The sequence below is a fragment of the Trachypithecus francoisi genome, unplaced genomic scaffold (assembly GCF_009764315.1).
Source record: "Trachypithecus francoisi isolate TF-2019V2 unplaced genomic scaffold, Tfra_2.0 Lachesis_group4, whole genome shotgun sequence".
NCBI lineage: Eukaryota > Metazoa > Chordata > Mammalia > Primates > Cercopithecidae > Trachypithecus > Trachypithecus francoisi.
Window position 1 is genome coordinate 42,520,178 of NW_022681469.1, and position 14,486 is coordinate 42,534,663.

The 14,486-nt window shown below is 34.8% G+C and overlaps 1 protein-coding gene and 1 pseudogene across 3 annotated transcripts in view; both read right to left on the minus strand.

The window, feature by feature from the left end:
• CAPZA2 (capping actin protein of muscle Z-line subunit alpha 2) overlaps positions 1-14,486 on the minus strand; it is a 57,198-nt gene that overhangs the window by 13,503 nt on the left and 29,209 nt on the right. For all 3 annotated transcript variants that reach the window (XM_033194755.1, XM_033194754.1, XM_033194753.1), the window contains exons 3-5: positions 11,931-11,982; positions 6,102-6,165; positions 677-883 (exon numbers count right to left, since the gene is read on the minus strand). In XM_033194755.1, coding sequence (XP_033050646.1) covers positions 677-883; positions 6,102-6,165; positions 11,931-11,982 — 323 coding nt within the window. The remainder of the gene's footprint in view (positions 1-676; positions 884-6,101; positions 6,166-11,930; positions 11,983-14,486) is intronic.
• On the minus strand, positions 1,614-1,739 carry LOC117073929 (annotated as a pseudogene).

The window sequence follows — 14,486 nt, forward strand, 5'->3', positions numbered from 1 at the left end:
CTGGGTTCAAGCAATTCTCCTGCCTCAGCCTCCCGAGTAGCTGGGACTACAGGCACGTGCGACCAAGCCCAGCTAATCGTATTTTTTTAAAGTAGAGACAGTTTCACCATGTTGGCCAGGCTGGTCTCGAACTCCTGACCTCAGGTGATCCACCTGCCTTGGCCTCTCCCAAAGTTCTGGGATTACAGGCGTGAGCCACTGTGCCCAGCCATGGATTTCTTGAAAATATAAAAACAGGCTGAACCTATGAAACAACCACACAAAAAAACACAAGAAATGTAACTATAAAATACATAAACATGTAATTTTACTTCCAAGTAATTTTATTTGTTCTCAGATTTCTGTAACTTAATAAAAATAAATTTGATCTAAACTGAGATGAGTCATGAACATAAGATAACAGAATCTCACCATATCATGCTCCCTTAATCAACGTATTAGAATTTCTGCATGGATTTAAATCAAGGTACAACCATTTCTCTATTTTAAGCCATCCTAATGTATCTATTTATTATCCAGAATTTCTTGAAAAAATAGTAAACATTCTTAGAAATATTTAAGGGAAAAAATGACAAATTATACAATGTCAATTCTGTAAGTTACTGTAAATTTTAGGAGACACTAAAGACTCTCATTTACACAAAACACACACACAAAGCTGCTATTGATGACTTACAGTGCAGACTCCATTCGGGTAATGTTCTTTTACGTAAGCTCTCAGAGCAGTTTCTACTGAAGTTCTCCACGATTCAACCGCATTTTCTACTTCACAGGGTCTTGGATCAGTTGCCTCCTTCCTTAAGTGATCAAATTTAAAACAGATTCTGTTCTTTGGATCCAAAAACTTTCCATTTCCCAAGTCACCATGTTCTGTTATCAATACCTTTGATGATGGAATGAATTTAGAAAAAAAAAAAAAGGAAAAAAGCAGCATTTCAGTACTAATACATCATAATTACACTCATTTAAGCTTCTTCCTTAAAACTATAAAACAATCCTATTCCAGGCATATATTTTAATCATATGGTATGACTATTAATACTTCAAACGAGTCGACTAACCAGACAATGAGGTTACTCTCATCCAGTGCAGATCAGATTTTCTCCCAATATAACTTCTAACTACTGGTGAAAAAAAATGCAACCTCTAAAAACACTGTTCAAGTGGGTTTGGTGGGTTTTCTGCTTTGAGAACTCTAACAGGTTACAATGTCTGATATCAGACTCTAGTTCCTACAGAACTTGTGAGAACCTCCAATCAGGTTGGTTACCTGAATGGTTTTGGTCTGGTGCAAATCCTCTTCGGTGTATTCCCCACCTCGCCTCTGGGCCCACAGTCTTACTTACTCTGAAGTATCTGCTTCTTGCTTCTTAAAAACCACGTTGACAACTGATTTTAATTGATTTCCAAATATTTAAAAACATAATCATTTACATAAATTTAAATTATACATCCACAGTGCATAATGTACTATCTGATATTCTGTGCTTTATTTAAAACATTTCCCCTTTTCCTTCCCTTGCAATTCTTCCAGTCTTTTGACTCCTTAGCTATCTCGGGACTTATCCATCCCTCTGATGTATATCATGCTAACAACACAGGATACACCTTTCTAAATTTTTTCATAGTCATAAAATCTTACAGATAAAGATATACACATGTCTATATTTGCACATACACAGAATTTTTTGGTCATTATTTTACTGCACTTGATCTTAGCCAAAAGGCCGAGAAGCGATTGGTCATTATTTTATAAGAATGCGATGAAAATGTGTGTGTCTACGTATACACACACACACAAACACACACTCTTCTCTGCATCTGGCTTCTTTCAACATAAATATCCTATGGAAATCCCTCAAAGTCAACTGATATATTTCTCACCATTCTTTTAAATGGCTGCATAATGTCCCATGATGTGATTATAACATAATTTAGTCTGCCAATCCACTACTGATGTGCCATCTCTTTATTTCTGGGCTGTTTCCTTTTTGGGGGAAAGGAGGAACACATTAAAAATGGTGAAATAAGACTGGGCACAGTAGCTCATGCCTGTAATCCTAGTGCTTTGGTAGGCTGAGGGGGCAGGATGGCTTCAGCTCAGGAGGTTGAGACCAGCCCAGACAACACAGTAAGACCTCATCTCTACAAAAAAATTTTTTAAATTAGTCAGTCGTGGTGGCATGCGCCCATAGTCCCAGCTACTCAGCCCAGGAAATTGAGGCTGCAACGAGCTGTGATTGTGTCACTGCACTCCAGCCTGGGTGACAGAGTAGGACCCTGACTCAACAATAACAACAAAAAAGGTGAAATGAGTACTGCTGTACATATATTTTAACATATGGATGTTTCTATTTCCATTGGATACTTTTATTTCTATTGAATAAATTCCCAAGCAGTGGTGGTAGGGACAGCAGGTATTATAATTTTTAATATATACTCCTGTGACAATCCAAATTTCTATACATGTATGAGAGCATGTTTCCATCCATATTACCACCAATGATAGGCATTATAGCTGGTTTTTTTAGTCTGATGGGTAGAAAATATATCATTTTAATTCCACTGACTACTGAGTATGGCTTTTCACATTTGTGGGTCATTTGCTTTTCTGTGAGCAAATATATTAAAATATTTTTATCTGGGGTCTTTTTCTTATCAATTTATAAGAGTTCTTTAAGATAAGTTTCATTCTACAGTTAAAAACATTAATATATAGTAAAATGTCCATCTTTTATACTTCCTGGGTATCCAGTATTATTTAAGATGGTCTCCCTAGCCCTGTATTGCACATGTAGACTCAGATTTTCTTCTAAAATTTTAGTCATTTTTCACATTTTTAAACCACCTGAAATCTATTTCTGTATACTGTATGTGACAGAGGTCCAACTTAATTTTCTTCTTGATAGAAACCAGTTATGCCAATATCTGTATAAAATTTCTCGTATATTCTGAGGCTAAATTCTGGTTCTCTATGCTGCTCTACTGATTTTTTGTCTACTCTATACACCACCACATTGACGTAACATTGGCTGTAAAACAACTTGTACTATCTGGTAAGGCAATTCTCCCTCACTGTGCTTAATGGTTTTTTCATATATATATGTGTGTGTGTATATATATATGTATTTCTTGGTTATTTCAAGCACGTGTTTTTTTTCCACATAAACTTTACGAAAATGTTGACCAATTAAAAAAAAACCGATCAGGATTCTAATTCAAATTTCATCAAATTCATATATTACTTTTAAAATAATTTAATTTTTTATCTAAGAATGGAATTTAGAACACCTTTCCATTGGTCAGATCCTGTTTTATGTGTTTCAAGACTATCACATTTTCTTTTTTAAAGTTCAGGGGTACATGTGCAGGTTTATTACACAGGTAAACTTGTGTCATGTGCGTGTTGCACAGATTATTTCATCACCCAGGTATAAAGCCTAGTACCCATTTGTTATTTTTCCTGATCCTCTCCCTCCTCCCACCCTCCACCCTCTGACAGGCCCCAGTGTTTTGTTCCCCTCTATGTGTCATGTGTTCTCATCATTATCTCCCACTAATAAGTGAGAACATGTGATATTTGATTTTCTGCTAAGATACTGTGTTAGTCTGCTAAGAATAATAATGGCCTTCAGCTCCATCCATATTCTTGCAAAGGACATAAAGCTTGTTCTTTTTCATGGCTGCACAGTAGTCTATGGTGTATATATGCCACATTTTCTTCACCTAGTCTATCATCACTGATATTTAGATTCCATGTCTTCGCTATTGTGAATAGTGCTGCAATGAACATATGCGAGCATGTTTCTTTATAACAGAATGATTTATAATCCTTTGGGTATATAACCAGTAATGGGATTGCTGGGTCAAACGGTAACTCTGTTTTACGTCTGTTTTAGGTCTCTGAGGAATTGCCACACTGTCTTCCACAATAGTTGAATATACACTCCCACCAACAGTGTATACGCATTCCTTTTGCTTCGTAACCTCACCAGCATCTGTTATTTTTTGACTTTCTAATAACAGCCATTCTGACTGGTTTGAAATGGTATCTCATTGTGGTTCTGACTTGCATTTTTCTAATTATCAGTGATGGTGATCTTTTTTTTTTCATACGCTTGTTTGGCCTCAAGTATGTCTGCTTTGGAAAAGTGTCTGTTCATATCCTTTGCCCACTTTTTAATGGGGTTGTTTTTATCTTTTAAATGTAAGTTCTTTATAGATGCTGGATTTAAACCTTTGTCAGAGGCATAATTTGCAAAATTTGTCTCCCATTCTGTAGGTTGTCTGTTTACTCTGTTGACAGTATCCTTTGCTGTGCAGAAGTTCTTTAATTAGATCCCATGTGTTAGTTTTTGCTTTTGTTGCTTGAGAAGACCATCACTATTTTCTTCATAATCCTATGCCTTTTTTTGATGAAGCTTATTCCTATAATTTTTACCATTATTTTAAAGGACAACTAATGAGTTTTGTATCCTTACCTTAAATTCAGACTTCTCCCCAAATTCTTTTATTAGTTCTGATAGCTTTTTTTTTTTGGTTGGAAGTGATATTACTAGTGTCTCTTGGTGTTCCTAAATATATAAATCATGTCACAAAGAAGTTTTCTTTTATTTTCCAAATTTTACAAGTTTTCAAGTTTTTGTCTTACTTGCTACATCTCCATTTATGATAAATGATAATGCTGATAAGCAGGCATACCTAGCTAATTCACATTTTAACTAAAATTGTTTCAGTGTTTTAGTTTATGACATTTACTATTAACTTTGGTTAAAGTCTTTCATATTTAAGAGGTTTTCTTCAATTCCCTATTTTACTAGAATTTTTGTTTTTAATGAGAAAATGGCTACTGAATTTCTCAAATCCCTTTTCACCGTCTATTGATACATCATAAGATTTTTCTTTTTGATTTATTAATATGTAAGACCAATCTGTCTTATATGGAACCATTTTTGCATTTCTGTAAAAATTCTATTTAGTTTTGATATATTATTCTTTGGATATATTTCTAAATCCTATTCGTTAGTATCTTACTTAAAGTTTTAAAATCTATAGTCCATGTGAAGTTAGTATACTGTTTACCTTTTTTATCTTTTTAGTTTTAAATATTTAATATTAAAATTATGCCAGGTTCATAAAGTGACTTTGGAGGCTATCTAACATTTTTAAAAGACACAGCAAATTTTCTTACAGCAATTTATGCCCAAAAATAATTGTTAATATAAGAGGTACAAAGATGTTTAATATAGCATTATTTATAGTAGTAAAGAAAAAGCAAAACAACCCCAAATCTTCCCAGAGATAAAATAAATTTTGCATATTAATACAATGACACTCTACATAGCTTTGTATATACACACACGTATCTATAAATAAGCTTAAAATTTCCCTTCAGTTACAAGTCACCTTCTAGCCTAGTCTTTGCTTGTCCCCGTAGCTATGACTACATATTACAGAATGAGTAATGCCGAATAAAAGCTTTGACATGATTAGCCACTAAGAACTTTCTCTTATGTTCTTTCTTAACCACTTTCGCTTATGTTCTACCTACCAGTTCTTCTTCATAGTGTTTTACATAAGCTGTCCTTCATGCAAGCATGAAATGCATTCAAATAATCACTATTTATTAGAAACTCTAAACCAAAAAAAAAAAAAAAAAAAAAAATGCTAGTGACCTTTTGTGGCTTTTCTTAGCTTTAGCAAATCTAACTTGTATTTTGGAAAGAAGAGATTTAAAAATTACTAAATGCTAAGTTACTCACATGAAGAACTGTAGAATTCCACAGCAACCAAATTATGATATAAATCTACTAACATATTCTAGACTTTGGATTAATATAGGATTTTCTTCTCAGAAAAAAATAAGAAAGTAATCTTAAATGAATTACATCTGAGTATTTCTAAAAGGGACTTTCTGCTAATAGTATTATTGGTATCAACGAAAGAAAGTAAAACTTCAATTACTTGCCCATAAGTGGTTATGATTAAAATATGAATAATTTTTTATCTTGAAGCATACCACTTCACAGCTCTTGCAGGATACCTTAACGGTTACAAACAAAACAAAGAATAGCTAGCTACTGTGTTTATATGAAACATACCTGATCTTCATAACCTTCAATTTTTACTGGAGTAAACTGGTCCAAGTTATACTGTGCAAATGCACTAAAAAGAAGAAAATGGCAATTACTTAAAATTATATATTTAATGGTTTTTAAAAACAATGGTCAAAAAATTCACCCATCAATAAAGTCTCCTCCTATATTGCACACGGCAAAATAAACAAAATTGTAATTCTCCATTACTGAACTTATACTAACTACAAATATCAACATGGTTATTTTAAAAACTGAACAATGATATCCAGCTTTCAATGTTTAGCAAAATAAAATTAAATCAGCAAATATAACTGGGCTTTTCATTCAAGACCCTGAAAATAAAGGTTACTGATAAGAGATGCATCCAATTATTCAAGTATATATTTACTATACCAGGAAACAGACTAGGTGCTGTGAGAGACGCAAAGAATACTTAGATATATTCTCTGATCAAGAGGCCTACAGGTGAATAAGAGATAATGGATAAACATAACCATAACACAAAGTATAAAGCATAGTAAGAGAATTACCAATGAAGCACTCCAAAGAATGCTTTAAAAAAAAAAAAAAAAAAAAAGACTACCTTCTGTTGAGGCAACAGCGAGAAGAGAAGAGAATTGGGGTAATTTCTTAATAACTGTGATACTGAAAAACTGACTTGAAAAACTGGGTAGGCTCTGGTTTATGGAAATTGGAGGGATGAGCAGAAAAGAGTGGAGGGACCGTATGAGCACAACGCCTGAGAAAATAAGTTAGGTACAACATCACAGAAAGCACCACGCTCAATGCCTGGCATGCAGCAGGTGTTCAGTTATATTTACTGAAATGAACTGAAAGGCTCTGAATGATGGAATAATTACTTTATTTGGGAGACAGAGCAGAGTCACAGAAGCTTTTTGAGAAAGGAGAACACAGAAGTACTTCTAAAGATTAATCTGGCAGCAGCGTATATATGATGAATTGGGCAGTGGAGCAATGAGAGCCAGAAAAAGTAGTAAGGCCGTTGCTAAGGTTAAAAACCGCAGAGTGTGAAGTAGGAAATGGTGACGAGATGGATCCAAGAATAAAGCTACTCTCTCTCTACTCTCATAGGAGTAAAGAATAATACATTACCATATATTTGTGTAGAAAAAATTCTCAAGAGTATAAAATATTATCTAAAAATTATATTTTTAAAATAAATCTACAATCTGGGAAATCACTGTCACTTAACAGAAAGGATATTGAGAATTTCCAATCTCAGAAATACATCTCTAAACTTAATCTTCTTGGAAACTTTCCAGATTATTCGGAATGGCCAGGCATCCACTGAATTTTCAGGTATTAGCTCCTGAGTCTCCTTGAGAAAGGAAAGCTTGGTTAAACAAAGCATTATTGATGAGTTAATAGGAGACTAGTAAATGTAAAAACAGCAAAGTAGAATTAAATCATCAGCTGTTAAATTCTTGATACTGCATGCTCAAAAAAGATGACAGTGAATACAGAAGTGCACGAGGGTCAGAAAGAAAAAAGAAGCTATGCACTTCTGATTTTCCTAATTCATGAAAACTGTAATTTTCCTAAGAATAAACTCAATACAGCCAGGGCATTATTAATCCTGAAATGATTTATCCAAAAGTATGTTTTAAACTAAGTCTCTTAGCTAAAATTTTGGATTCATTTTCCAATAAGGTCATATTTAAATAAGTTTAAACAGTAATTTGGGCCCAGGCTGGAATGAAAGCCTTTTATTGCCCATGATATAAAACGCCATCCACCTCTAACTTGGGAGGAGGGGATAGAGGAAGAATAGGAAATCTGAAAAGGAGACAAATAATACGAAATAGGTTAAAATTTTATCTTAAAGGCTCAAAGTAAGTTAAAGGGTGACATTACACAGTATAGTGGAAAAGGTACTCATCTAGGAGTGAAACTATCCAGATATTGCTTCAACCGATACTATCATTAACCAGTACAGGCCACCTCACTTACTGTATAGATATAAAAACAGTAGTTTGGACCAGATAAATTCCAGTCTCTTCAGTTCCTAAAACTCACTTTATGCACCCACTCATCATTCATTCATCCACCCCTCCATCTATGCAAATACTTACTGAGCTCATATTATAAGCTAAGCATTCTACTAGACACAGTAAAAACAATGTTCTGCCTGCTCTTGCAGAATTCTGTGGCCCAATCAATTTCTAAGTCATCTGTTACTGTATTTAGATTTTTACACCCTTTCCATCAAGTTGTATCTTATACTTTTCTCCATGCTCTTCCCTCAGTTTAGCCACATCGTTTCTCTTACTATTAAAATCCTGCTCATTTAAAACATCTCAGAAATCATCTTTAAATAGAAATTAAAAATTTCTTCCTTTGGGTTATAAAGGCCTTTCATATGCCTCTATTGTATTTCATTTCACTTGGTCTGATATTAAACATGTCTGACTCTCCATTGGAAAATCCCTAAGAGGCTTATTTATCTCATCATCACAGCAAAGTCTGGCAATGTCTGTTGAATAAGAAGCTATTTCTGGGTATTTCAAAGTGTTCTTGACTTGACAATACCAACTCTTCAGTATGTCTAATTTTACTCTGAAACATACTGAATTGGTACCTTTTTGTAAAGATGTCCCATTACAACCACTCTAAAGAATAATTGTCATGTTTTCCCCCCTACAAAAAAGGTAAGGGGCAAAGAAAAAAAAAAAAGGAGATAAAGCAACAAGGCAAAGGTGGAAGAAAGGAGGAAACATACATATATGTGGGAAAGATGTATTTGTATAAAAGAAATTCAATATCAAAAAGTGCAAGTGAAAAAGAAACAGTCTATAGCTATACACTTACTCTAGTGAAACTGCCACTGGAAAACATTCCAAATGCTTTTATAATGTCTTCTGAGCTTTTGTTATGTAGTTTTGGATGGCCTCAATGATAGGTAACAAATTATTATCTTTTGAGGACAAAAGTAATTCAGAACTAAGTGGGGTGAAGAACAGGGTAACACTATTTTTGCTCAGAAATTATTTCATAGCGAGCACACTGTGAACCACAGTAACAGCATTCTAAAGTCAAGTCAATCAGTGACTTACAGTATATATTCTGTACTTCACAGACACCCAGAGATGTCTACAACATGAACTTAAATGGATAGAGTTGAGAAACTGCATACTACTGAAGTCAATCAAACTCAGTATTTTTTTTTTTTAACTAGTAGGCAAACATTTGCTGAGATTACAATCACATGCAAAGAAAATCTGAAGTTTCTAGTAAAGGTCTTGATGAGTTTTTTCCTAGGGTCATACTATAAGCATCATATTTTATCACAATTACTGACGTCCTCAAATGCTCATTTGCTTAAAAGAATATCGTGCATTTCCTATTACAATGTACATGAAGTGTGGACCACAGCTGTTCCAGAAATTTGGTTTATAATAAAAGAGAAATGTAGCTCATCTTCACATTTCTCTTACAACAAATACAATTTATTTAAATTAAATCTAACAATCATTAACAGATCAATAATTCTTTGGACAAATAAAAGTCCCACACTTTCATGTATCTTGAGTCAAATGTATAACTATTTCATGCTATTTATGAACAGTACTCTAACTTACCAAGTTTCTCATTTTCTTGACTTAAAAACAATCCACTAATTTTTGCACCAACATGAAACAACCCACAACTTATTTAACATAGAGACCGCAAAGGAAAAGCTTACTTTGAAAGTACTGTTCATAAACGCTGTATGTTTCCTTTGCATCCATAAGACTTTTGTCAACATGTTTTATACAATTATAAAGAAAATTAATCTCACTTTAATAGATAAAAAATTTCAATAAGCTTTAAAATATTTAGGAGCAAGCGGTCATTTACTCATAAATTGGTAACTAAAATCAAAAGGATAAACTACACTGATTCCTATGAAGCACTTTAATATAATTAACGGGTGGAAGCAACTCAAGTGTCCATTGGCAGATAAATGGACAAACAAAATGTGCTATACACATACAATGGAATATTATTCAGCCTAAAAAGGAAGGAAATTCTGACACACACTACAACATGGATAAACTTTGAAGACATTAGGCTAAGTAAAACAGGCCAGTCACAAAAGGCAAATACCGTACTATTCCACTCCTAAGAGGTACCTAAGTTGTCAAATTCATAGATAGTTGAATGGTGGTTGCCAGGGGTTTTCAAGTATCAGCTTGAAAAGATGAAAAAAGTTCTGAAAATGGATGGTGGCTATGATTACACAACAATGCAAATGTATTAAAGCCACTGATCTGTACACTTAATGGGTAAAATAGTATGTTTTATGTGTATTTTTCCATAATTAAAAAACTGCTACAAATAACAGGAATTTTCATCACAAGCAAATGCAGATATGCCTACAAGTCTGTTGAACCTCTACCTTCATAAAGGCCATATTATTTATTTTTTAAAGACTTCAAATGTTCGAACAATAAAATGAGAGAAATTTTCACCATCAGTCAGATTTTTCTTTTTCTTTTTTTTTTTTTTGAGACGGAGTCTCGCTCTGTCACCAGGTTGGACTGCAGTGGCACCATCTCAGCTCACTGCAACCTCTGCCTCCCAGGTTCAAGGGATTCTCCTGCCTCAGCCTCCTGAGTAGCTGGGACTACAGGCATGAGCCACTGCGCCCAGCTAATTTTTGTATTTTTAATAGAGACGGGATTTCACCATGTTGGTCAGGGTGGTCTCAATCTCTTGACCTCGTGATCCGCCTGCCTTGGTCCCCAAAGTGCTGGGATTACAGGCGTAAGCCACCGTACCCAGCCATTAGTCAGGATTTTACATATTGGGTATTATACTAGGATGGAAAGTAGCTGACTGGATGGATACTAAACTTTCTTTGTAAGAAAGAATGCACTATTTCATCATTTTCAAAGGAGTAGTAGAATCGGTAAGCCTAAAATAAATCTCTAGACCTTATTTCGGGAGAAAACCAAGTATTTCTCTGAAATTGCAGGATAGCTGTGAAAAGTCATGGCTGGGGTCACTGGTCCAAAGATGATGTATTAAGATTTAGAATTGCCTACTTCCTTAAATCACTCAAAAATTCAGTGTGCATGTATGTGTCAGGTACTATGTTAGGCATTTATGAGTAAATAAACTCCCAACTTTAAAAGCTCTCAAAAGCTATTAGGGTCAAACATAAAATAAAATGCAAAATCTACATAAAAATGGTAGCAACCACAATTTCAAAATAATTTTTTCCAACTTTGCAAATGTCAAAATATAGTATTAACTGAAGGTATAAGCCACGCTAGACACACCGTGAATAATCTCATGTCATAGTTGTACCTCTAAGTCCTTCTGTGATAAAAAATATCTTTCTCCTAGCCTGCCTAGTAGATATATATAAAATCATACACATTTGAACTTGATGTGCAAATATCTATGTCAGAGATTAGTGCTTTAAAAACACTTTTAGGCCAGGTATGGTGGCTCACGCCTGTCATCCCAGATCTTTGGGAGGCCGAGGCAGGTGGATCACAAGGTCAGGAATTCGGTATCAGCCTGGCCAATATGGTTAAAACCCCATCTCTACTAAAAACACAAAAATCAACCAGGTGTGGTGGTGTGTGCCTGTAGTCCCAGCTACTTGGGAGGCTGAGGCAGGAGAATTGCTTGAACCCGGGAGGCAGAGGTTGCAATGAGCCGAGATCACACCACTGAACTCCAGCATGGGCGACAGAGTGAGACTCCATCTCAAAACAAAACAAAACAAGACAAAAACACAAAAATACCCCACACACTTTAAAAACATCTCTCATTTTCCCATGTCATTTTAGTTAGGTTAGTATAACAAATAATACTTACTGGGCTGCTCCTTCCCTGAGAAGATTGTCATTATTAAGCAGTAACCGAACATCTGCAAAACAATTATTGTGTTATCTACATTATTATTTTTATATGTTTCAAGAATGTAATGAATGCAGATTATTTTGGTGATGTATTAACACCTCCCACCCCAAACACAAGCAAGATCAAAAGATCACCCATGACCAAAATAACCAAACACACATCATAGTATTAAAAAAAAAAAAAAAGAGGTTTTGGTTAGTAAATATGAAGGGGAATGAAATACAAATATATATTCCTTTACACCCTTAATAGTCAATGCAGGCAGACTACAATCCAAGCTTGTCCAATCCGTGGCCTAAGACAGCTATGAATGTGATCCAACACAAATTCGTAAACTCTAAAACATCGTGGGATTTTTTTTTTTAAGCTCATCAGCTATTCTGAGTTTTAGTGTATTTCTCGTGTAGCCCAAGACAATTCTTCGTCTTCCAATGTGTCCAGAAGATTGGACACCCCTGCTGTACGTAATATATCTCCAAGGAACTAAAGGCGAAATAAGCTACACTGGAAATATGGTATGTTAAAGTCTGCAGAAAAGATTTAGGATTATTCTTATTTTTGAAGGTGACTTCAAAAACAATATTTTTATTGAAAAAAATCCAAGAACTTTGTAAAACATAAAAGAAAAAAAGTCACATACGGCTCTCACCAAAAAACCAAATTCTTTTCTAGTCTTAGTGTATTTTCTTTCATTATTTTTCCCAAGCACCTGGCTATTTCACTTAGTTGCAATTATAAAGTAAATAATACAATATATCCTAATTTTTCACTAGATGAAAATAACACAACCTAAATATCTTCCATTAAAAAACTGGTTAAATGTAAAAAGATTATAGTTCTTACATAGAGTGTGAAACTAGGCAGCCATGAAAAATAATGTACACTTATATTTACCAACAAGGATATACATTTGTAATATAATAGGCAGGAAGAGAAAAATTTAGTATGTATATTATCATATTTATGTATTGTTAAATATACTTGTTAGTTGAGAGATGTCTGAAGTAATTCATTTGAACAATGGGGAACTAGAAGGTAGAATTTTGTGTGATGTTTAGATTCTTTTTTGCACTTTGGAAAGTTTAGAATGACTATGAATCATTTTTACAATGAAGCCACTTCAAAAGAAAAAAACCCACTGCCTAGTCACATACCCTCACCTCTTTTCAGCAACAAGTCCTTATTTAAAAAACAATATCCTTTGCTAACCACTGAAATACTACTATTTAAATTTTGAAATTAACTGATTTTAAACAATGGATGCTTCTGCCTAAAAAACTATTTTAAAAAATGAGAAATTTATAATTACTGTTATTTTTATCCCACAAAGTGGGAAGTTCTATTTGATAAATATGATTATTTTATTTTCAATAGTTTAAACACAATGAACAGCGATACTGCATGGACAGTATGCCTATTCCAGTTCCAAATGGGTAAATGATTGAAAAATAAGATTTATTTGATCAGTTAGCTCTACTTTGGAAAAAAATAATAAATTCATGCTTTTATCATAAGAAGAGTAGAAGAAATAAAGAAGATAATTTGAATAAAATATTTCTCTTAAAGAAGAAATCAGGCTGTGGTTCCAAGCCAGGCAATACATAAACCACAGGGTGGAGGACAGGAGACTTAAGGAATATAGATTTCAGAACCCTAGTCCAGATCTATGACTACATGTTTGAGAATGAAGACCAGAGATCCATGTTTCAGTGATTCTAACAGAGTCAGCCTAGGAAGCAGCATTTGGGAACCATCTAACTATTAAGGTTTTATTAACTTTGTAATTCTAAAATTTTGTGGCTGTTCTTGGAATCATTCTGACACTGTGGTTTTCAATAAAAATAGAAAATAATCACATTTATATGATATTTCCCTTCAAATAATTTAATTCTTTTCTAACTCTTTTTTTTTTTTTTTTTTTTTTGAGACGGAGTCTTGCTCTGCTGCGCCCAGGCTGGAGTGCAGTGGCCGGATCTCAGCTCACTGCAAGCTCCGCCTCCCAGGTTCACGCCATTCTCCTGCCTCAGCCTCCCGAGTAGCTGGGACTACAGGCGCCCGCCACCTCGCCTGACTAGTTTTTTGTATTTTTTTTAGTAGAGACGGGGTTTCACCGTGTTAGCCAGGATGGTCTCGATCTCCTGACCTCGTGATCCACCCGTCTCGGCCTCCCAAAGTGCTGGGATTACAGGCTTGAGCCACCGCGCCCGGCTCTCTTTTCTTTTTTAGACGTAGTCTCACTCTGTCACCCAGGCTGGAGTGCAGTGGCGTGATCTCAGCTCAATGCAACCTCCACCTCCAGCGTTTGAGCAATTCTCCTGTCTCAGCCTCCTGAGTAGCTAGGATTACAGGCATGCACCACCCACACCTGGCTAATTTTTTTTTTTTTTTTAAAGTAGAGACAGGGTTTCACCATGTTGGCCAGGCTGGTTTTGAACTCCTGACTTCAGGTGATCCACCGGAATTGGTCCCCCAAAGTGCTGGCCTTACAGGCGTGAGCCACTGTGCCCGCCC